The 26,406-nt window shown below is 31.3% G+C and overlaps 1 protein-coding gene across 3 annotated transcripts; it reads left to right on the top strand.

Annotated features, from left to right (window-relative positions):
* On the top strand, positions 1-25,111 carry LOC126749029 (NGFI-A-binding protein homolog). 3 transcript variants are annotated; one of them, XM_050458634.1, is made up of 9 exons: positions 1-366; positions 21,082-21,252; positions 21,308-21,848; positions 21,909-22,082; positions 22,141-22,303; positions 24,276-24,349; positions 24,429-24,510; positions 24,569-24,601; positions 24,820-25,111. In XM_050458634.1, the coding sequence occupies exons 1-9, from the start codon at positions 93-95 to the stop codon at positions 24,991-24,993; spliced, it is 1,686 nt and encodes a 561-aa protein (XP_050314591.1). In that variant the 5' UTR covers positions 1-92; the 3' UTR covers positions 24,994-25,111. The 3 variants fall into 3 exon arrangements, 2 of the variants coding, with proteins under 2 accessions (XP_050314591.1, XP_050314590.1); XM_050458633.1 differs by having other exon boundaries at positions 24,563-24,601; XR_007664863.1 differs by lacking the exons at positions 24,429-24,510; positions 24,569-24,601; positions 24,820-25,111 and having other exon boundaries at positions 22,141-24,129; positions 24,276-24,344.
* The last annotated feature ends 1,295 nt before the right edge of the window (positions 25,112-26,406 follow it).

Below are 26,406 nucleotides of genomic sequence, written 5' to 3'. Positions count from 1 at the left end.
TACTGCAGTGAACTGACAACAGTAGAAAACTTACCTATTGCATGGGTCTACTTTTTATTTATTTTTTTATTATATGACCCATATTGGCAGTCATGGACCCAAACACAAGTTCAAATTGCACCCAAGCCTCGAACAGTACTTCGGGGGAAGAGGACCGGCTTTCGAATGCTAGCGCGGAAACTTCGAATCCTCCTCCAGTTATTAGTGGTAACCTTTCTTTAAACTATGGTGCCAGTGCAGCTAGTTCTAGTGCGAGACAATCTCCTAAGGTGTTAACCCCACATTCGCAAGTTTTGCTACCTCTTCGAAACTCTGTGTCTCCTTCAGTGCCTCGCAAAATAATGGGAAAAAATCATAATAATACCGGTAAGCCACTTTATAGTAACATTATATTTAAATTTGAAAAAAATACGTTTACGCGCCATTTTCAAAAATTAGACTGATACTCAAAAACTTGTTATCGGCGTGATTTCTGCGCAGCATGTGACTTGTGTCATAGTAAGAAGTAATTAGGTGTTACTTATTCATAGACAATTTATACGTCATGTTCTTGTGAACCATCTCTCCATTATATTAGTGCGTTTTTTTAAATATGCCGTACAGGTTTTAATAACATTTATCGAATAAATGGTTTTTTTATTTTAGATAATCTTCCCAAATCTATACTGTTATAGGAAACTTAATACACTTAGTTCTTTAATTGGTTATAACCTGCTGTATTTAAATCAATAAAACTAATCATACTTTCTCAATTCTTGCTCAAAATAAATTCTTTCAAATACATTTTTTCAAGAATTCTTAAATAAAATAATTTAAATTTAGTATTTAGAGTATTAATTGTTCCTTATATAAAATAGTATTTTCAAAATTGATTTTCTACTTATTGAAATTAACTGGCGTAATCCATTTAATTAATTATAGTTTTTTCAATACATTTTGACATAAACGTATTGGTATAAGAATAGGTTGGTTAATAAATACATGATTTGAATATTGAAATTCTTTTAAAACTTCTACTTTTTGCAATTTCCCTATTAAATTAAATAAGTAATTTATTTACATCATGAATCCTTATATTTCGATTTTTATTGAAGCTTATTATCGCATCACCTGCCTCACTGTCTAGTTTTGTGGGGTGATAATTAATATGGACATCCCTAATACTTATGTGTTTGGATTGTTAGAAACCTAGTTATTTCTTTAAAAATTTTTTCAAGCGTTGAAATAATATAAGATCCTTAGACCTTTAACCGGTCAGATTATAATATAATATTTCACCTACTTCCACGCACAGGAGATTAATAATAATTCATATGCTTATTAGAAATTTTTCATATTTCAATAGATATCCTGTTCTTTCTTTCTCGCTTTTACGTACTAAGAATAATCACCACTTTACACTCTGGACATTATAGAGGGTCTTGATTTGAATATTTTGTGAGAGAGATTTTAGTGTTTGCAGTTATAATCAGGGCCACAAAAGTTGTTCTGTACTGCAATAAAATCAATAATTTTTGAAAGTTTTTTTTTTAATTCAAGAGAACTAAAGATAATTTTACCATGATCACAAACATTTTGTGGTTTTTATTAATTTTTATTTTACCTGAAATTATTGTTAAAAAAAAGCCACATTGAATATTTTATATTTTTATATAAGTTGCCATAATTATAGCATTTAATAAAATGATTATAATCGATTCCATAGGTTGGAAATTAAAGCTAGAAAATTAATAAGTTCGATCTTTTTTATATAAGTGCAGTTATTCTTCAACTTTTTGTTCACCTTATGTATTCAAACACCGGTAAAATCTATAACGAAAAGAGATACTGTAAAATAAAAGTGTTACAACGAAAAAAACTTCAAAATGAGTGAGCTGAAACGTTTTCGTTAGGAAATTGTTTATGGCGTGCGTCTTTTTTTGCTTATTTAAAATTGTACATTTTCCATTGCGTAACTAATAAATTACGAGTTTTTGTTGTTTTTAGATTTTTTATAAACAGCCTTGAAGTGTTCATAGTCATTCGATTTTTTTCGTCTTTTAATTTATTTAATCGGCAAAAAGTATGAACAGCGGTAATTAAGTTTTTATAGAAAAACATCGTGTCCCCATATTTACTTAAAAGTACTCAGTGTTTCATTGCTGTTTTTTTCTAAACACCGCTAAAACAAGTAATTTTTTTTTTTTTAGATTGAAAGCAGGCTTAACCTACAGTATTTTTAAATTAATTTTTTTCTTAGTATTAATGAAAAACAGTAGATTGAAACTAATACAAATATAATTACATTTTTAATATTTTTTATTATTGAAATTGTTGGTACATTACGCATAGGAAGTGTCCAAAGATTTTTTAAATTGTTTTTATTTACGATAATAATAATTTTATTGGTGAGAAGTATTTTGCGATGTTTTGTCATTACTTATGTATTCACCAATATTCTGGTGTCGAAATGGGAAAGAAAGTGGAATAAATGAATGTATTCATGTATGACTACTATGACCAAAACTTCTAAAAAATGTTTAATTTTATTCATTTAATATTTTTAGGCTTATGACTCGCTTATATATTTCAATTTTTTTTATTTTACTTATGCTTCATTTGTTTCCGCCAATATAATTATAAGAGTTCTTTTGAAAAAAACTGATATTATTATTTGCCTTTAGCTATTCTCCTTAAAAATCGAATTCTAAATGCTTGCACAGAGGCTATATTTTTAGAAATGAAGACGGCAGATTGTTAAGAGTAAAAACTAGTTGCTACGAAAACGACCTATTGAAAAGATCCAACGGTGTTTTGGCGTTATTCTACCCTTAAACCTCAAATGTCAATTGTGGATGTCCGTTCTAAGACAAAGCTTTCTGTGTAAGTAACATGGAAACTTTAAGACTACTTATTGCAAGAAACTGCTTCATGTTTCCGATTACGATGAATAAAGGCAGCTATTTTGTAGTCTCTGAAATCTACTTGTGATAAAACGTGAGCATCACATAATTTTGTTTTACCTTTTTTTGAGAAAATTTGGCGGTGCCGACGAGTTGTTTTAAATTTATATGTTCTCTTTGCAAACATACATTGATATGCTCAGTAAATTTTAAATTTTGATGGATTACTAATCCTAAGTTAATAAATTTTTTGGTGCAATGGAATGGAAGTGCAATGGATGTAGAATCTAATATGGGCATCTCAAAAATGGGCACTTAAAATTGTATTTAACAAAAGTAGGTTTTTTTCCATCGGATACATTATATGGCATAAGTGGTGTCATGGATATTAGACAGCTTTTCTGTTATAGAATGCTCTTAAGATCGTTTAAGAATCCTCAAGAAAGTTTAGTTTCTAACGAAACAAACTATAATTTAAGGTCTTCAAATAAAGTTATTATTCCAAAATGCAAAAAAATGTGCGGACAGAGAAGCTGGCTATACCTAACTCCAAGACTATATAATAATATCCCTGATGATATTAAATGTTGTGAAAGTTTTATTAGTTTTAAAAGAAAAGTGTCAGACTGGTTACTGAGGGTACTATCGCGAGAGGATTTAAACAGTTTTGTGAACCAAAAAGAAATCAAATATTAAATTATATACCCAAAGACTTATATTGAAGTGAAAAAGTGTAAGAAAGTGTCACACAAAAAGCAAAATGATTTTTGCTTTTTCGACAATACTTATGAACGTTTATTACGGTAAATTTATGGTAAAATGTGTATTAATATCGAGATTAATATTGAATTAAAATTGTATTTTACATTTGTTTAATAAACGTCCTATATCAATATAATTTTATCCTTATTTCAACTAGAACCTTTGTTTCAAATACCATCACACCAGAGATGAGTTTAAATTAAGGCAATGTTTAGTTGATAATGTCAACACATTCTTTAGATCAACATTTATTCCTGCAACACAACTTGATCATTTTTGTCCAGAGGGAACAAAAGATGATCAAATTACTCTTAACTTGCTTGTTTTTAACGTTGACTTTTATGTTTTTCCAAATTTCATCAGTAGTATTATTTTCGTGTTTCAAAAAAATATTTTCTTTTACGATCGCTCCATATTGCGTAGCTCTTTATTCGCAGTCTTTTAATTTTTTTTTAATTAAAAAAAAATTTATCTTTATCTTTTATTGTATTAATTAACCAGGGAGCCTAAGGCTCTGTAAATGGTGCGTGCAGTTAGACTAGTGTTAAAAAATCCAACTATGTTGTCAATTTTATTCAAATGATATCTGCTCTGCTCCGAAATTGCTGAAGTCCTGAATTAAACTGTTCATAATTTAGATTTGTCTGTAGTGATTTTGAAAATTGGACTTGAAAAGATGTTTTACAAACTGCCGAACTTAACTTTTTTTCTTCATATCAGAATAAATGTGATAAAATGCCCAGATGTTGTTTAATATTCTAATAAAAAATATAAATACATACTATATATTCGGTTATTGAACCCAATTTAAATGCAACAACAATCAAAGATATGAAGAATTCGATTAACAGATTACTAATAGGTAACAATCATAATTTTTTTAAAAATATGTACCTATGTGCTACTTGTAAAAAGAAATATATCCATTAATAAAAAATATACTTTTAACGACCCTGCCACAAGAGAATTGTTTTATTAATTATTATAAAGAAAAATAATAAGTATCTAAGAAAATATGCACCCAGTTAGTATGGCACGTCTGAGATACATTATATTATGAAAACTAAATTAAAATAGGTTTTTAAAGCATTTAAGTCCCTAAAACAGAAAGATATTAATGAAGCTTAAAATCAGATAATCTTGGAGGCCAAGAAAGGCCCTTCGTTTGGCTTTCTTGTACGTCTGACTATAAGTTGATGATATGGAGATTGAAAATTAATGGAATTGATGGAAAATTATAATGTGCTAACTTATTAAAATGTTAAAGATAGAAAAATTCGAGTAATAACTTTCTTTTTCGAGAACTTGTTATGAATTTTTGTTGAAATACATATTAGAAATATCTGTTTCTATCTCCGAATCAGAAAAAATAATAAAATGAAAATTGTAGTGTCAGCAAATAATTATTACAAATTTAGGTTTCCTACTATGTTCCCAATTCAAAACACAATCTGTTGCATCAGCTATTTCTCTGAAGATCTAATTAAGGATATCAACTCATATAAGGGAGTAAGGTGATCTGGAAGTAATTTTATTGGACCTTCTGCATTTATCCGTTATGTGTGAATAAAAGCTGCAAATCGTTTTGAAGTTGAAATTGAAAATATATTTCATCAAGTCCTTGAGGTCCCTCAAATTGATTTATCAACTAACTGTTAAAAGTTAAGTTTAATCTTTGTTTTTGTTTTCCGATCACAGCAAAAAAATTAAATAAACCGTACGATTCGTATTATTTTATTCTAAAGGCCGTTTTAATACTCTTATTTTAATAAGTTTATTTCAGCTTGGTTAGCAAAAAATAATTACAAATTGAGGTTTCCTATTATCTTCTTATTCGTTTTCAAAAAACTGTTTTAAGTAATAAAAATGGTTATTTAAAGACGGTTTTTTGAACACCTTGATTGTCACATATAAGGTTTACGTCTTGAAATAAAAAAGATTAATTATAAGACGGCTCAGCATCGCTGCTCTGTGAAAGTACTAAATACACACCTATAACTCATTTTGGGTCGGTTTTCACTCGTCCCTGTATAGATCGATCGTTGGACAACTTTTTGTGGCAGTTGGTTTTTTTTTGTGGCTCTCGAAAGAATGCCGAGTTCAATTTCGGGTAGCGCAGAGAGCGGAGAAGCGGTAAAATCGATAATTTAGTTTTTTTTCTTAGTCGGACTGCTCTGCTGGCTCGAAACGAAAAATTTTTCGGATAAAAACTAGTCCGCGGTGAGTTGTCGGGGCTTGGCAAAAAACGGACGGTAAAAACTTTCCAGACAGTTTTTCATGCAGACGCGCGAAGCTTCAGTCGATTTCATAGCGAGGCGTTTCGTTCTCGACGTTCACTCCGTCGCAGAAGTTATTGTATTTTATTTTTACATAATATTATAATAGTCCGGTCATAACTTAAAATATTCCCTTTCTTACCGAAATTTTTTATCAATAACATTGCATAGGGCGCCCTCTTATTAAATTAAGTTATATTTATCTTACCATTTGGTCTGTTACGTCGGTTCATAAAATGGCTTTTAGCACCAACACTTGATCATGATATTTAGATTTAGAAAAATGCTGAAAACCTCATAGCAACGATCAGTTTGAGAACTTTGGTATAACTGGCACAAGAACTGCTAGGTCTGAGCCTAATTTTAGATAAGCAATTTCTCAAACTCAAACTAAAAAGTAATGTATTTCCCATAAAGAGTCAATATATTGCTAGAAACAAAATGTTCCTTGGCAAAAAGGTCTGTCCCGCGACTTTCAACAACCGACATTCTTTATACGTATACATACATATACGTACCATATGGTACTATATGTTATCGTAATAGTTATTTTTTTTAAACAGCTTGTCATATCCGCATAAAGCTTAAAGGTCCTTTAAGATACAACTTATTAAGGTGCAAAACATTCAGGGATTTTATCACTTTTGAAATTCAGTTAATTAAAACGTAGTTATTAAAAAAAATATAAACACAAAACATGTTGTCATTAACGGTGAGGTAAATGAAAACATATACTCTCCCTCAACTCACAAATATATTTAATATTTAGAAATGTGTTGTAAGGCCCTAAATGTTTCGAGCATTAAAATGTCCTTCCTCAGGGCTTTTAAACTTACAATTACTTAACATTAAAGTGAAACTATTGATTGGCGTTGTTGTTAAACATAAAAAAATTCCATTCCATTTTCAATATGAAAATGGAATGGAATGCTTCTATGGAATTTTTTGGATAAGATTTGCTGTTTGAATCTTAAGATTATTTAAGTTTAGCTCCTAGTTGACAAACAACAACTATAAACTCTAATTCTGATGTACTTTTAGACTACAACGTTTGAACCATTTGAGGATGAATATCTTTATATTAAAAACATGTAGGGGATATAATAAATATCATCACAGATGACATAATTCCGCAGGGTCGGTCTGGCTTTTGAAATTAGCGAGTACAACATCCGTCTTGTTAAAAGTTCCTCAATAAATCATTGGGGGTTTGGATGGGGGTGATACTACAGCACACGTATTACTTGACTTTTCTAAAGCTTTTGATAGGTTGTATCACACCCTACTTTTAGTAAAATTGGCCTAGTATGGATTTGATAATAATCCATTAAACTTGTTTAAGATATATATATGTACATTGCACTTGTTTTAAGATAAAATCATATCGCAAATCGCCTCAGATTACAGAAAGCCTTCTTTTTAAAGGAAAAATATGTATAAATATATATATTTTTTTATGTGTCATTGCTTGTTTTTTAATTTGAAATAAATTTCATGGACCTAGCGGTTTTCATATCTATTTTCATAATTGCTATATTTTTTGGTTATTATAATTGCAGGTTAAGTTGATTAGCCCGAGGATAGACTTCGAATATGTAAATTTTGGCATAATAAAGGCATTGTTGATTTATATGTATAAAAATAATTTAAAGTAGGATTTTATATGACTGCGTCTACAGGCAAAACTAAATTTAAAATTAAAGAAATATTATAGGAATTGAATTATTTACCTAATTGTATTCTAGTTTTTCTTAAATTTTATTATTTAGTTAAAATACGAACCCTGATTTTAAACTTATTCTACTTTTATGATTCTATTATTACAGGATGGCTAAATAAAAACGAAATGGCGGCCATGCCGTGCTCGTAAAGATTTTAAAAAGGAAATGCTCGGCCACGTCAATTTAGATTACCAGGGGGAAACATTTTCAGAGTATAATACCACCCCTATCTGTCATCCAGGGTGGAAGTAACTTCAAAAATTTTAAATAGAATATTGGGTGGAGTTATATCTTAAAAGGTCTTTCGATTCTCTTTACGGCTATATCTAGTTTAAAGGATTTTACTTCAGCGGTTCTCAAACTATTGACTATTTTAACATCTAATACATTTTTTTGGAAAATAATCGCATTTTTTTATCAAACTATTAATTTATAACAATCGTACTTAAACACTAGTCCAATAAACGCTGAAAATGGCCACCGTTAACCTTCATGCAATAATACAGATTTTGCTCAAATCGACGTCGCACATTTCGTAGCAAATCAGGAGTTATCAGTTGGCATTCAAATATAATCCTTTCACCCAATTCTTCTATTGAAGCTAGTTGTGTAGCATAGATTTTACTGTTTAGGTGAGAAAAAATCCAGAGGTGAAAGATCAGGCGACTGCGCGGGCCATTTAACAGAGCCTCTCCGTCCAATCCAGCAACCAGGATAGTTCTCCTTAGCCTTCTTTCATTGTAAATAATAAACCTTTACATAATTTATGGTTAACTTTACTCGATGGCTGACAAGATCACGGAATTAATCAGATTTTTTTTTCGCAAACAAAAACAAAAATGTACTGTGTGTGGTTTTAATATTTCTTAAAACTAAACAAAGCGGTCAAAGTAGGAACTAAATAATCATTTATGAATTATTCAACTAAATCTAACTGAAAATCAAATTCAGTTTTCATCCCGCTATTCCCTAGATGATAATGTAAATCTTCTTCGAACGTACTGTTTTACGATTTGCTTTTACGTGTCTGATTTGGAAATTTCTCCGTTTTAATCTGTAATTGTCTACAATTGAATGTGTAATTGTATTAATACTAAAATTATGAAATGTAATGTATGATTCATACTGCTGTATTTCGTATGGATTAAAATATTAAAATAATCATTTACCAAATTAAGGATTCTTAAAATACTATTTTAAGTTAACATTGGACGTAGGAGATTGGAGATTTTTGGATGAATAAAAGCATAAATAAAAAGATCGAGAAGTCGCTGTTAGGAAAAATTGTACTTTAGAGATGCGTTATTAATATTAACGTTTTGAAATAAACCAGTGTGGCCATTCACTTTTGGGGATTTTCAGTTAAATAGTTACGTTGCTAATCCTATTGTACTAATTGGAATATATAACTTAAAGAAAACTATTCGTTCTCCGTTTTAGTTTTCTCATTTGTCTGTAAAAAACATGCGCTTTTTTCCCAATATCTTTAGAGGTCATTGAATCCCCATAGGAATTTTTTCCAGGTCTAGAAAAACCGCAAAACTCCCTTTGGCTTTTATCCAGTTCGTGACCTTAACTGGACTAACCGTTCCCGCAATGTTTTTGCAAATAAACCCAGACGGAGTATAATATATTGATTAGATGAAAATTACAGCGAAAAAAGCATGAGTTTTTACTCCGCTTTAATTTTTTATTACCAACGTTACTGTCTATAAATTTATTCGGCGGTATCAGTAAACGCCCTATTTGTCTGGAATCTTAATTTTTTTTGAATATTGTGGGCGCGTCCAGAAGATAAAGTGGAAGTTTAATTATATTATTGCGCAACTTCTTTTCGGAGGCTCTTTATAATATAAATCTGTTATGGTTTTGCGGACAATAAAAAACAGGATAAGGGTAAAATATATAATCAAATAATGATTTCTTTTTTATTCAGAATGCAAGATCATTTAGAACAATATTTTTAAAATTACTTTTTGGTTTCGAATTAATCCTATTTTATAAATGATAACATATTTTCATAAATGGGTGTAAACTTAAATGAACTTGAATCAAAAAAGACCCAAATGAAAAAAAAATTAAACGCGCTATAGCAATGACAATGAAATATTTTGAATCAATTTTTTTGTAATAAACCCGAATTCCATTTTTTTTTTCAATTAGTAAGTTGTTAAACGAAATTAAAAATTGATTATAAAAATGAAAATCGTAAAATTGCGGGTTTTTTTACGAAACCTGTGAAAGATTGAAAATCGATTAAATTTAGTCAAGAATTTGTATCAAATTATTTCAGGCTTTTTGAACAAACGGATCTAATCTTCCATAATGTAAAATCATTCAAACCTTAAATGGACCCGCTTTTACCGACCATTGTGTAAAATAAATTTTCCCCAGAGCGTCCGTTTTCATAAAATAAAAATTTAGTAGGTACGCCAGAAAACTAAGTTTCGCAGTTTTTCAGTGTAGGATCCAAATCGATAAAGGCATGTGTATATATATATATATATATATATATATATGTAGATACAATGGTGCAGTGTGCACTTAGAAAAGTTACTTTACATGCCGCGTGTCATCTTAGAGTAGTTTATATTTATTTTTTTTTATTAAATTATTAGGTTCTTAAAATTGGCATCTATAATACGAAATACTTTAGTTTTAAGGTTGATACCAAATATGAAAAGTTTTGACAATTATTATAGTATTTGCCATTTTCCAATATCCAAATTTATATAGATAATTTAACCGAAAGCATATACCCGATATTGGATGACTCCATTTTATCATATAGTAAAAAATGTGTGTTACCATCTGCAGTCTACAGTATCAGTAAATATCTTGTGACAAATCTTGCAGATTTTTCGTCAGTGTTTATATATAGCGTCAGCTAGAAACCAGAAGAAGTAAAGGTGGTACATGCCGACATATGTTGCCGCTTTTTGGCTTTTTCAGGGCAGAACAACCAGAAAGCCAAAGAAAAGAGAGGGAAAACAAAACATAATGGATTATTAATAGGAGCGAGCAACGAATTCGTGTAATTAGTTGTATAGTAACTCCGGTTTTAAAGAAAATATATGGTCTAGAATCAACACTAAGTAATCTATTATACAGCTACAACCTAAGTCAATATAGTTTTAAAAAAAATTGTACTCATTTTTACAATGTACCACGAAAATCCGCCGAATTATTAACGATGCCAATTTTCATGAGTTTCCCATGATGTTTTTTGTTCAGTTTCATTACGTGATCGTCCTTGGTTTAAACTCAAGAGCAAAAATTTCTGGGATACAGGACAGCAAAAAAAAGACATTATTAAGTTTCAATCCTTTATTGGACCTTCTTCAGACTTCCAAATATACTATCAATTGCTTGAAAACTGCATAGAAGCCATAAAGTCATATGAACATTACAATGAAAAAAAAATTAATAAAATAAAATAAACATCTACGAGTTGAAAATAATGTGAATTCAAGTCCTTGGATATCACAGTCTTTTCTTTGATTTTCTGTTTGCCCTGCTCTGAAGAAGCCAAAAACCAGAAACATGTGTCGGTAGGTACTACATTTCCTTCTGATTCCTATCTGACGGTGTATACCGATAAACTTGTCCTTTTGTCGGTTAATTCTCCGTACTAGCTTTCTTTTTTTGAAGTTAAGAATAACGTTTTATACGTTATTCGATTTTTGCAATGAGCTAAAAATAAAGGTATACCTCTTGCCTACCCTTATTATTTAACATTTCCTTTCAATTCAAAAAAATTAAGTAGAATTAAATTAATGATTCGGTTTCCAAAACAATATTTTAATAGAAGTTTGGTTGTGAGAGCATGTAAATAATATAAATTTTCAGAAAAATATCATGCGCATTATTATACACCCATGCTCATTATACCATCGATAATTCTGCGCAGTTTAACATAAGTATATTGCAAATCAATTGCACAATTCGCGATTTATCGCAAAAGATGGAAAATAAAGTGTTAATTAATATAAAACGATCTTTACGTAAAGTTGAAAGTTACTGGATGGAAAGTCCGTCTTACTTACACCTGCGTTAACAAATTGCCTGCTCGACACGTTTTATTCTTTTTTAGAGCGAGATCTTTATTTTTTAGAAGAAATCAATATCCGTGATGACGTAGTTGGGTTAGTTACAAATAACCCCTTTGCACCCATCATTGACTTGTTACTAGCTACATTTCCATATATTTTTTATTTAAATCATTCGTGACGTAAATTTGTTTCTCGTAGAATGAATTGATTATTAACAATGTCCGTCCAGAATGCCTGTTCCCGCCACTGCCACCTATAAATTGGCCTTACACATAGAGTTTTGTGTTGCTGGCTTTTATATCGCAAACCTGAATATTAAAGGTTTACTTCGAAAATTTCATTTTCTATAAAACACCAAGGATTCAGGGATTGCCAAAATTCTTCAAAAGAAAATTTAGTGCGTCTTCGAATACAAGGTTACATACTAGTAGCTGACCACATTGAAAAAACATTTGGAATATGTGCAGTTAAACTGTACTACGATAGAAGTGAATTTATTTGGAAAAAAATAGAGAAAAATTGCAAATTGACAGCAGCTACCAGAAATCAGTCATTACTGTAGTTACATTTAACTACTAATAACACTCTAGATAAAGTAGGTGAAGAATATCATAATTTAAATATTAATTTTTTATCATAATATAAATTTGGTTATTTAGATTTACCTATTGCATTCGTTTACAACTAATTCAATAAGTAAATTTTTTCTCAAATTAACTGATTTTACGTCAAGGAGATGTTATTCAAAGTTTATTTCTTAAATCCCAGTCTTGAGTGTTAGACCCAAATTCTTTATGTAGAAGATGCCCCCGATCATAAAATAATTTCACGTTAATCTGATTGATTAATTTTTTGGTTGAAAAGATTTTTTAATGCATTGATTAATATACTCACTAAACCTTACTTCCAAATACTTATGCTCAATTGATATATACGAATCTCTTACATATATCTCTAACGTTATTTCAGCCATCAAGAAAATTATTGCATTTATTTTAATGTAAGCTTAAACAATGATCTTTTAAAGCTTTCTTAAGCAAATTTAGGTCTAAAATGTAAGTATAAAGCTTCTATTATTTTATGTGAAGGAAATGAGGCCCACATTTGGGTGCCAGCATAAAAGTCAGCCGATAAATTTATAGGATTGTTACGTAAAGAGTTATAAAGAAAAGTAAGAGACATAAGTAAGAACTATAGCAGAGTATTCCTGTTAAACCCTGTCAACTAAGTTAGACCCTATAGGTTCTCCCAACATATTTTCCTAGGTACCTTCTAACAAAAACTGCCTAAAATCCGTTATGATGTACCATATAATATTGTACAGCATTTGTCTTAAAACTGAAGCCGTAATAAAGCAATTTAGAGATTAAGATTATAAACTAACTTTTAAATAAATTGAATTGAGTCAGTTCCTTGATTAGTCTCAAAAATAAACTTTATTTATAAAAAACCTTGTCTTTAGCTTGGTTGTTTCTGTGAAACATTTCTCCATATTACTGAAATGATGGTTTGCTGGTTACTTTAAGGATCCAATGCCAACCTAACACCAATCCGTTGGTCTTAATTAAATTTAAGAGAATGACGATTATCCAGTAGATCCAATTTTCCATGCTAAACCTATAATTATTTAGGATCCGACTTAAAACGGCGAATAAAAATATTTTGAAAGCTAAGAAAATAGGTTTTCATGATTGTATTCATTTTCAATTCTGATGAAAACGGAGCAAATATTAATATTGTAAAAAGTCCAAATAAAATGGTTCTATATAGCATTTTTTAGATTTAACATTATAAAAGAAATGAAAAAAGAACGTAAATCTCTTAACATGACTTTCACCAGACGAAAACAACCATTAACACTTTTTGCCGTATAGTACCACGTATAAAGCGGCCAAAGACGACAGAGAAATTTTTTTTATAACTATTAACGTGATCTCGTCCAAGTTCTTTTACCTGATCCCCCGGTACAGATGACGGTAATAACATTATTCTTCTTTGTACCATGAAATGATATTATTACAAAAGCTGTTGCACCTCAAAATTATTAAAAATTATATTAACGGAATCTCGTCAAGCGAAAAAAGCTCGATGTGGACAAAAAGTAATGGGCAAGAAACTATAATTGCCGCACGCTGCAAGAAAAGTATAATTATAGTTTAGAATTACAGGGCAACAAAAAAGTATTTTTTTTTATATACGCCGGTCGTAATCAGAATTTAATTATAAAAAAAATTACTTTGTTAACACATTTTCCTGTCCCCTGTTTTTCAATAAAGGCACATTTTAATTATTATATATTGGAAAACAGTTTCTTTCGCCAAAAAAAAAAAACATTTTAGAATAGGAAAGCCTGTCTTTATTCTGCTTTGCGATACCCTCGAAATGTCGTTTCAAAACTAGAACAAAGCAGAAAAAAAAATGGTTTATTCCTAACAAGGGGATCAATGCAAAAATGGTGGCAGACCCTAAATTTTATTGAAAATAGGCACCCATAGACGAGTTTACAGGGCGTGTTTTTGGCAATGCCCTGGGTTATTAGGTTACTACCCTACGATTGGGCGGTGGTTTTTGTGGGGTGGGTCTTCACCCTTAGGTAGGTATGCTAGACTGCTCGAGCTCGCTATTGTTTGCATCCCTTTACAATCTCTGCAACCCAGGTAAAAATCCTTGTGATGCATTAACTTTTTTTTTTGCATTCGCGTAGAAAAAACTAACCCTTTCAAGCTAGAAGCCCAGGTCACTTCTTGAATAATAACAATATGTAAATCTTTAATATGGGAATATTGTTTTTTATGTAGGCATGAGGAAGTTTTTTTGGGCTATCGAGGAGATACCTTTACTGTGAGAACGATTTTTTTGTTTCTTCTTTTTTTTAATTACTTCAGCTCATGAAGTTACTTCCTTATTTTTTTTGCAGGGATGTATTTAAATTATCCAAGCAGTTTTGGACATGGGAAATAAATGAAGGATGTTTGGTTAGGTAAAGGGTGTGTGACGATTTTTCTTTTTGCATGCGTCTTTTCAATTGGAATATTATTACTGAGAGGTTGACTTGTATATCAAATTGTGGTTTTTTAGGGAAAAATATTAACAAAATTTTCTTATATTGATTATCTGAAAACGTTGGCAGCCAGATTTTTTTTAAAATATTTTCTTTCCAAAGAGGGGGGAGCATCACTAATATTTTTAGTTGAATGTTAAAATACTTTTTGTTATTTTTTTAAGGTACTAATTGAGTGACCTTATAAAAAAGATATTCACGGAAGTTTCCAATATTTAGGATGCCACTTTTTTTAATAAAAAATTTCATAAGCATTTTTTATGATGTATATACATGGTGCCAAAGTTGTAAAAAAAATCACTCCACTGGTGAATTTTTTTGGAAACATTTTAAGAATTAGTTAGAAATTTTAGGACTTTATTGAACTATCTGCCAACTTTAATTAAAATGTATCAAGTAGTATAGAATTTTTTGCTAGTCACTTTTCAATTATATATAATAATTCCAACTATATGATATTTTTTATAACTATATTTATACAATTTTAATAGTAATATGTTAATGAAGATAATCTAACTACTATAGTCATTATCTAGCAAGTCTCTGAATACCGGTATTTTTACAATCTTTGGAAATAATTTTCTTGTGCGAATCTTTAAATCGGGTAACGTCAGTGATGCAGGCAACTATAGGGAATTACACAATTCAACATCTAGAGATATTTGGTCATTTGGCAGAAATGAGATTTTAAGAGCTATGGGGATGGTCGAGGCTGGAATGCGTCAAATTGATATAGCCAGTGTGATAGGCACCACTCAGAGCGCTATATCTCCTCTGGAGCCATTATCGGGAGCCTGGAAACACACGCGAAAGGCATTTGAGTTGGGTTGGGTTGGGTTGGCTCGAGCTGATATAGTAACAGCATCACCAGTCAAGTCATCTGCGCGGAGGTCATAATGTGACTGTTTTAAGACATACCATCTACAGAAGGTTGAGAGAATCGCGCCAGTCGACTAGCTTGGTCTCACATGTCACTTGGGAGCAAAAATCCCGCTTTGGCTTGTATCCAGGTTCTCGAAGAGTACGTGTTTGAAGGGTACATGGCACAAGAAATCGATTCCATCATACACAGGAGGTATATAGTTATAGAGGAGGCACAATTATACTGTGGGCAGCAATTTCTCTTGGGAGTCGAACTGAGCTCGTTCTTCTTGATTGTTCCTTATCAGCAGACCACTACGCCCAAAATATTAGTGCAAAGTTTATTTTAATGCATAATAATGCTACTCCACACACAGCTAGAATCTGAACACGACATTTTTAAAAGTGCAGAACGTTCGTGTTTTATTCGTGTTTTGTTCGTGTTCGTATTTTTATTATTTTATTTTATTCGTGTTTAGACTGGACAGCTTAATCGCCTGATCTCAATTCTATAGAGCATGCCTTTAAGTTATGCTAAAAAGAGTTCTTTAAAAACTCGTCGTGGGGGTCAGAAATAGTTTCAAAACCGAGATCAGCTCTTTCCATATAAATTTTTTCTTTACTATTTTTTTGTAAATATTTGTTTATATTTTTTTGTTGTTTTGCATATATTGTCAATAAATTTCAATTTTTCTCACGCAAATTAATATTTTGACATCAGGTCATAATTAAGTTCTTATTGGGGTATCTTTACTTATAATTGTTATAAAAAATATTTAATTTGAGAATTTAAATCCAACTTTGTAATTACAATAATTCAATGTCACTAGATTTTGAGCATGCGTGTATTTCTAATGTATTTGACGTAACATCTGAAGTTCTGCAAGAATTTCACTGTGTACCCTCTTTTGTTCTGGCTTTATGTTAATGACATTACTCAATTGAAAGTGTGTCATGTTTGCCAACGATCTGAAATTATATGAAGTAATTTCTTCTGGGTTGGATAATTTTTAAATGTTGACAAGTATTTATATATAGATATGCAATGTTCATGTGACAGATTTCCATCTGCCCATCTAGTAACCAAAGTGAGCATAAAGTATACTAAAAGTACTAAGGATTTGGGTGTTCTCTTTTATAAGAAACTTACTTCTGCCAAGCATATTCCGAGCGACGGTTTGAGGGCGAATGCTTGGTTTTGTTAAAAGAAACTCCAAGGATTTCTCAATTACTACATCTGTGTGTTTGTATACATTTTTCATGAGATTAATTCTTAGATATCTGTTATCTGATCATCCTACTAGACAGTTTAGGATAAGCTTTTAAGATTTGCCGCATTTCAACTTAATATTAACATGGAAAATTATGACAGAATCGACGTAAGGAATTTGTTTAGTTTCAAGACTCTAAAGCAATGATCAGTAATGTCAGATATATGCTTTATGTTTAAAATAGTTAATGGCATCTCTAAATATTCTAAGCTCTTGGAAAAATTAAGTCAAATGTGCCTATGAGGCAGCTGGGACATAGTATCCTATTTTTTATACTCTTACAAGAATACTTGCTTGCCATCCGATAGGATTATGTTACTTAACTTGATGTAACAAATTAAAATTTGGAATAAATTAAGAAGCATGTTTGATTTTTTTACGGTCGAAGTGCCGTAACGGGAGAAAAATTTCCGTCAATACCAAGAATGATTAAGAAAGTTAGTCGGTGATCGTAGCAATTTTTAAAAGCCATGATTACTCCTCCTCTCCCGCCAGAAAAAATCATCTAGGCACTGGGATGTTCCTACGTAATTTTTAATTTTTATTATAGTTGTCAGGTTCCAGCCTTAATGCACCAAAACATAAAAAATAAAGATCTAAAATGTAAAGATAAGAAATAATATAAAATCTAAAGATAAGAAATAAGCAAAAGAGAAATCTTGACTAATTTTTTTTACTTTAACCCTTGATCGTGAGAAAGAAACATCTAATTCCTTAACTCTATGCATAGGATGTTCAAAAAGTCATCAGGCCTCTAAAATAAAAAACAAAGTCTTAAGGTCTAAAAGAAAAAAACCAAAATAAAAAAATTAAACCTCAAACCCCCGAAAGGGATTCGCGTGTGAACTAAGTAAAAAATCACGCATGTCAGTGCTGCTTAATATGCAAGTACACGAATGTCAACAGACCATTTGAATATAGGCACCCACGAAAAAACAGCCAGGTACATCTTTTCATTTTCTTTTGTTTCTTTTTTCTGCAGGTTCCTGACCCTTTTCTCACGGACTAACGAGGCATTCTAAGCTCTTTTTTACACATACGACGCCGAAGTAAAAGAAAAAAAAACTTAACACAAAATTTTAATTATGCAAGAACGGGACCTCATATAAAAACTGCACAGGTAGAAAATCTGGACCTTATTATAGCGGCCACCATATGATACGGGAGCCATCCATCGAGCTTGATGGTATTATTTGAAAGGGTTTAGCGACCGAAGCGGTGTCTTTTGTGTTTTATAACCCTTTTCTTGCTCGAATAATTATTTTTGTAGGTTTTTTTTTGTATTTTTCTTAAATATATCATTTAGCTCTTAGCGTTTTAGCTTGACTTGGTTTATTTCAAAAAAAAAAAATTTCATAAGTACTAGGCACCACTGGCATATAGTAATAATTTTAAAAAAAGTTTTATATTATCTATCACAACCATTATAGATATAGAGGACCTCATTTTAAGAAGTTGTTGCAAAATTTCTCAAAACTTTCAACTAGCATTTTGATGAGTAAAAAAATACATGACTAATTAACGAATTAATCTTAATCTAACATACTTCTTAATATTTTTGAGATTTTGGTGGCTTAAATAAAATGTATAAGGTATTGGTTTTGGTGGGGCGATAGTGTTCGGCGGATAGGCCTAACAGTACCATTTCGTACCGCGTAACCACTTACCTTCTCTAGTCTCCCTTCCGTTCTCCTCGGGAGAACGGGTGGTCTCCCGAGGCCACCCGTTCTCCTTAAAGAAGGAGATCAGGGCTTAACTAAGGTTCCTTAGTTTCTCTGGTGGCATAAAGGGTTCTCCCTTTTTTCTGAGCACAGAAACTCTGTCCTCATCCTAGCCCATCTTGCATGAGGTTTCCTCCGCCACGCTACGACTAGGGCACAACGTACTGGACACCACGCCAAAGACATGTAGATGCCTCTTGAGTCTATAGTGGCCTCTTAAGACTGCAGTCTGATTTGATAAGATAGATTTGATAATAATTCTTTGGCCTTTCGGGAACCACTGTTCCTACTTCAAGTTTCTTTAGTTCTTTTCCATGCGTAGTTGTCTAGAAACTCTAGAATATGGGAAATGTGTCTCTTACTTAGTCTGGCAACTGGTCCGCCCACTCATTGCCCTCCACTTTGCTGTACTTAAGAACCCTACAGAGAACCCGCGTCCATGCACTCTGAATGGCAAACACTTCCTCTTGAAAGACCGTCAAATATCTCTTAAGCGAGAAAGCTTGCCAAGATCAGTGTCGCTAGGATACACTCCGGCTCCCGACAGCATGGTGTGACATTCTTGAAAATTCTTTCGAGATTGAGCCTTTGTATTAGTTGATATAATGTATGTAGGTATATAATAGTTATTTATTATTTAATTTCACTTCATGCCTATTTAATTTTTTATTTCCTATTTAATTGCCTCCAGGCATTTGATATCTTTCAAAGTTTCATCTCCGTTTTCTTCTGCGCCTTCAGGGACACAACGTCTTATACGAGCCTTCCAAAATCTGTTTTTAAATTAGTTCTAAGGGAAACATGCTCATATTGCTAGGAAGCTGCAAATTTCAAATTTAAACACAGGTTCTTCTAATAAAATCCGTCGAGTCGGGTTTTTTCCAGCTTAGACGAAAACGAAATGAAATTTCTGGATGCACTACTTATATTTTTAAAATTGAGATTTTAACCTTAGAAACTATGTTCTTTTAGTAAAATTATAGAAATCCTAATTAAAGGTTTTGTAAAACATCGAACAAGTCAAATACGCAATTTTTTGGATTCTAACGCTATGTTACCACAAAAATAGTGCAGATTTCAGACGGATTATATAGTTGTGCCTCTGCTATGTCAGATGTTATTGACAACGTTACTAAAGCTCGTGATAATGATTATATAACTGCTCTCATTTCATTCGATTACACGAAAGCTTTTGTGAACCATAAAATACTAAAATCTGCTTTACATTGTATCGCTTTTTCTAAAAATGTCTTTACCACAAGTTAAAATAAAAAATAATATTTCCGACCCAAGAAGTAAAGGTTAGATTGCCAACAAGGAAGCGTATTGAATTCCCTGTTTTTTATAATATACACATCAAGATATTACTTACAACTAATAGATTGTTCTTATCACTTGTACGCCGATGATACCCAGTCATATCTTTCATTTAATACAAATAATTATAAAATAGCTGAAATCCTACTTAGCAAGAACTTAAAAAAATCTTCTAGCCACACTTTAAATCTGAATTCTCCTAACTCAACTGTCATGTTTATTAAAAATAAAAATAAAATTTTAACCTTAAACAATAATATTAATCTTACAATAGAGGATGCCTTGTAATAGATAGAGAATTTCGTTTTAAATAGCATATTCCATTAAGCCTAAAAAAGGCATGTAATGTGGCAATATAATATATACAGACGTTACCTGAGTCAAAAAACATATAAATTATTGTATGAAACTCTGGTGATGTCGCAGTGTAATTATTGTGATGTCGTATATACGCTTAGCTTGCACAAAGTTTAGCTTGCAAAAAAAATTTCAAAATGCTTTCACTTTCGAGTTATTTTTGGCATTTGCCGACGAAATCGCCTTTCTTTTAAACTTTTTTCTAAAGAGTTACCATGGTAGCAAAATCGAAGAGCTCTAAATTCCTTAGTTCTTTATTTCAACATTTTAAGAGATCGTACTCCGCTTTATTGATCGTGTTTTGTACTGACGTACAACCACTTAGTTCACGCAGAAGAAAAAGAAAATAATAAAAATATTTATGAATGAGCAATGGCGAAATTGCACCATATAAAGGGAAAAATTGAGGTTTATATAAATGCATAAATGAATTTGTCATTTGCATATTTTATTGGTGTTATCCTTTAATTACATATATCTATGTATCTCCTGTTTTGTTTTTTGATGGATAGTTGCGCAAACTTTTACTGTGTTTATTTAAAATCTTTACTCTAGGCATTCGTGTACAACATAATATGTAGTACTTTGTATTCAGCAATGGTATAGGTGATAATATATTTTTATGTATGTGGGCTTAGGCGATACTTTGGATGTCGTTTGAATATTTTTTAAGACAACAAATGTCAATAAAAACAAAAAGAACTAACTCTTTTCAAAACAAAATAACAGATTTTCCATTAAAAAATTCAATTAACAACATGAGTATGTTAAGTTTGCTCACAAACCTAAAAATGTTTCAGTATTTCCAACATCGTTCCCAAGTAACTTGGCAGAGCTTCAGCTCTTCAGGGTGATGCAAAATGCCTCACTTCTACTTTACTACGATACGTTATTGGAAATGGGTGGTGATGATGTCCAACAACTGTGCGATGCCGGAGAGGATGAATTTCTCGAAATCATGTCACTTGTTGGTAAATTAAAACAATGTTTGTAATTAATTGCATTATTTTAACAAATATTTTTTAGGGATGGCTTCAAAACCCCTTCACGTGAGGAGGTTACAAAAATCGCTTCAAGAATGGGTCACTAACCCAATAAAATTCAAAATACCGCTCGTCCCAGGGGAAGACTTCGAAATCGAACTGTCAAGCCCAAGAGTGACAAGCAATCATGTTTTCTATTCTGCAGCAGATAGCGGGGAGAATAGTCGAACAATGTACTCGCCTTCTCCTGCTGAAATATGTGCCTTACCTCCTGTAGTTAGTCCCGGCTTAAATATTAATAATAAAAGACCTTATTCACCTCTTGATCCTGCCTGTCCTCCATCGAGCAGTAGCAGTCCTAGTGGAAACTCATCATCAGTGGTTTCTCCAAGTCTATTGGAGAATCAAATATCTAAGCTAGCAGCGGCAGCAGAGATGCTCAGCAAACAACTACCAAACTTAGAACCAAAACCTCAAAATGCCAAAAAGAAAGTCTGTAAGGAACTAGAACTAGTGATGTCTATGCCAGAGAATGATCCTAGAAGAATGGATGAAATTAGGAGATATGCTGCTATATATGGAAGGTAGATTGGACTTACTATAAAAATTTTCCTTAAAGGTTTAAATTTAATTATTTTTTTTAGATTTGATTGCAAACGGAAACCAGAAAAACCTCTCACTCTTCATGAAGTATCTGTAAACGAGGCTGCTGCTCAGATCTGTAAGTTTGTACCTGCACTCCTTACTAGGAGAGATGAACTTTTCCCTCTAGCTAGACAAGTTGTAAAAGACTCTGGATGCTATTACTCCAAAACACAGTAAGTAATTATTAATATTTTATCAGCTGTATAGATAAATGCTTGATTATTTTTGCAGATTATCAGCAGTGTACCTCAATAGACAAACTAACATGAGCTTAGGGCATGAGAGGGATCAAACTGACAATAGGATACAGGGTCGATTTCCTGTAGAACCGGACAGTCATCAAAACAAAAGAATTAAACTAGAGCCAAGCTCTGATAATGATGATCAACGCCAGGTCAGCCAAATGCCAAGGCACAGCAAATATTACTTGCATCACACTCAACCTCAGGCTTTTATTAACTTAGAGGATTGATTTGACAGCTTTTTGGGCGCTATTGGCAATATAATAACAGACTTGGAGCATGCTTTAATGCTTTAAATGTTTATTCTTCTTGCTTATTGCTTACTGTTTATAATATTTATGTAGCTTCTGCTTTCTAGCTAGGATATTTATTTATAGATGCGAGAAGATTTATTATAGGTAAGTGCAGGTACTTAATGAGGTAAGTTTAAGGAAAATATCTAATTGTTTCTCGTGCAATTGTTTCCATCTTTTAACGTTCTTGTGATACTTGATTTTTGTTTAAAATGTGATGTTTGAGGGTAGGAAGACATAATAGTGTGATATCTGTATGGGCCTTAATTTTTGTAAAAGTGTGATTAGAAATCGTCAATATTTTTTCTTTAGTAAATTTAAATTAAATACAATTTTGTAAAACCTAGTCAAAGAAAATGTAAATAATATTACGTTTAGCATTTGTAGAAAATAAAGTCATGAAATCAGAGTACAACGATAAGACCACTAGATTTAGTACTGCTTGAAAGTTATTTTGAAGGTGTTGTGCTTAAGTGAAGCGATTGAAGTGTTCATTTTAAGTGCATTATTGATGTCTAATGTGATTTTTATGAGTATTTGAGTGATCATTTTTAGTGATGCTAATATTCAAGCGTGTGGTTTATTTTGCGTAAGTAGATATCAAGGCAAATGTTTTTAATGAAAAAGAGCCACTGACAAAAAATATATGCTATAGCAGTGGCTTATAGTATTTCTAAATAAAATCGTTATAGCATAAGACATTCCTGGAATATATCCATCAGTATCTTCAAATTATTTAAATATTAATTTTTGGTAGAGTAGTTCTCAAAAACTTGTATATCCGACTTTTCTAATATTAATATAGTGAAATACGTAGCGAAATTATGAAGCAATATAAAAATTATTTTAATTTTTTTGTATCCTACTTTTTAACTCCGTCAAAATTCTACACATTTTGAGCGATCAATACTATCGGGGAACTGTGGTATAGGAGTCAAAGTTTAGAAAAAATAGAATTAGAGTTAAATTTAAACAAACATAGATACATTATTAAGCTTTATCATCCATTTAACGAATTTGATAATTATCCATCACGAATTTAAAGAAAGAGGACATGTGCGACACATACTCGCCCAGCTAAGGTCTCAAATGCGGAAATCAATATATTAACTTGTACTCGTATTGCGTATTTTCTTTCTTAGTGACAAGGACAAGTGGAAAATCGGCAACTCGCTGAGAGTATTGTTCTTTCTTTTAGTTAAGTGCATATTACTTCGTGGATATTTCGGCACTGAAGAAAGAAATTTGCAATAATGTAAATATGTAGCAGGTCTTAACAAGCAATAATAGTAAAATCTTTGACAATTATCAACCAGTAAAAAAAGGTTCAAGCAAAAAATGCCTGGAGAATTTGCTGAATGGTCATGGAATTGTAGTGTGCTATTAGGCTTTAGGTACAAAAGTATTAAAAAAGTGGATATTTTGGATGAACTTAGGATATTTCTGGAATATTTTTGTTTTATTTCTCTTGCTTGAATATTTTAGGATTTTACATTTTTTTTTCTGGTTTTAAATATCATAAGCAACATATATCCTTGGAATGTCTTTATGTTATTAGGATAAGATATTTTTTTACGATCATCTACTTTCTACAAATTAATATGGTATTTTAAAGGTTTCAGAAAACACCTCATTGACATCAATAGGTACTATTCAAGTTTACAATAAGTGCCTGGCGAGGAAAGGTAAGGTTTCATAATGCTTCTGCTTTGCATGTGATCTTATGTAGCCCTTTTAAACTCCTTTTGAAAGTAAATAGCTTAAATACTATAATAAATTCCTCTTTATTATAAATGCGTTTGCTTATTTTTTATGAAAAACTTGTTTACAGGATTACGACGACGCGTTAGCTGTTCGGCAATCGTTACACTCGCTATTTCAGAAAAATCACCATCAAGGTTTAAGGCAAGTGAAATGAATATTCCGTCCTCATACTTAAATCTTCAGAAATATTGAATAATTAATTTAAATTTTTAAAATTTAGAGAACACCAAAGGACTTCATTGGGAATTGAATTAGAAGAAACAGACTCTCAGTTCACTTATAGCAATTCCAGTTCACCACAGGTATAAATGAATGATAATTGGCTTTATCCCTAAACTAATTAATATTTTTAAGTTCCAGGGCCACGAACAAGAAACAGTCTCAACGGGTAGCGTAAGTACAAGCCCTTTATTCGAATACTTACACGCAATGTCTATGTTTTACTCTCAAAGAACAGAATAATATACCACAAAATCTATAGTGTTTAAGTTACACGTACTTCTGTGATATTCTTTTTATTAAAACGCATGCTGCGTCTGAAGATGCTTCTCGGTATAAAACTGAAACGTCGTGATTTACAAACTGAGCTGTACTCACTCTCGTTTCAACAGAAAAAAGTTGACGAATCTGCCGAACAGGAACAGGAAGGCAGCAAGTTTTCACCAAGGGTAATAGCTGCTTGTGGGGACAATATCATAGCGGTGGCTAACCCGGCATTAGCTATGTCTTCTGCAATACTTCCATTGCCGCATTCATCGCTAAGGAGAGAAGAGGAGAAAGACTAATAATATTTAAGGGACTTTAAGTATAGTGTGATAATGAAAAGGGCATGTAATAGTGAAAATCTTTAAGTAATACATTTGAAGTTGCAAATTTATAATAAAACATTTAGGTTGAACAAAATGGTTATTATTTTATTCTAGAGAATACTTTTAGATATATTATTATAACTAGTATAAATTGAGCATATCAACATTGCGACAATTTCAATATGCAATATACAATGTCTTACTATGTATGCCCTTATATATTCAAGTATTACTAGTTGTAATTTTTTCATCAATGTTTAAGTATGTACAGGTTTTAATAGTAATGTTTACGTTGCTGAAATTTTACTAAAGAAAGTAAAAAACAATATATTTAAGAATTTTATATGTATAGCCTATTTGTACATAGTAAATAACTTTTTTAGAATGGAGAAGTATAAAGATAAATGTCGCTGTATAATGTAGCTAAAATGTCTCACATAAATAAACATAACATTTAAAACTTAAATTATGTTAATTTATGAAGCAAATTAAATGTTCAAAGTGTTTTTGGTTCTTTTCTTATTGTCTTGATATATATAAATTCTAATTTAAGGAAATATATTTATAAAATAAATTATTGATTTTTATTATTAAACAACCAAATTATTATTATCTATGAATCTGAGGGTTTATAAGGATGTTGGGTGTATTGGAGCAAAGTTCAGTCAAAATCAAAAATCAGACAGACGCAATTTATAAGTCCGTATAAATTGCGTTCAAGGATTTCGACAGGGTAAATCATCGACTACTAAGAAACAAACTGAGGAGTACTGGCTTTGATAAGCTGACTGAAATGGTTGGGCAATATGTTTGGTTATATTCATAGATTTAAATTTTCAATAATTTTATATCTAGCATTATTCACGTAAAAGACCTGGCGTTTTTGATTTTAATAAGTTCATTAATTCTTTTCATTATTTACTTTTTATTAACGATATCACATTACACAAAATTATAAATTCTGAGTACAATGGCGTCTTGCGGCATGTTTGATGGACTTTTCAATAGGTGCAGCATAAATTAATTAAATTATTCACCTCCTAATATTATTAATTTACATTATATTAATTTCTGTAGAAATTAATGCGGGATTGAAACGGATTATCATGTAAATGGAACTTTCATTGATGATCAAAAGATTATGAATAAATTTTCATCATTACTTTAGATTTGGTGATCAGAATTCAAAATTTAATATATTTTAATTACTATCCAATAGAAGAAATAAATTAAATTACGAGACAGTTTTAACACTAACCAAAACTCTTTATTCTCTCTTTTAAACTCTCAAAGAGAGTAAAAATAAAGAGTTTTGATTAGTGGTAGAGCTGTCTCGTAATTTGAGCATCACACCATAGGTTCCAACCATAGGACTAGAAGAAAAAAAGT

This window comes from Anthonomus grandis, chromosome 22 (genome assembly GCF_022605725.1).
Source record: "Anthonomus grandis grandis chromosome 22, icAntGran1.3, whole genome shotgun sequence".
In the NCBI taxonomy this organism is placed as follows: Eukaryota; Metazoa; Arthropoda; class Insecta; order Coleoptera; family Curculionidae; genus Anthonomus; species Anthonomus grandis.
The sequence above is the reverse complement of the archived record's forward strand: the minus strand, read 5'-3'. Positions and strand labels throughout refer to the sequence as shown.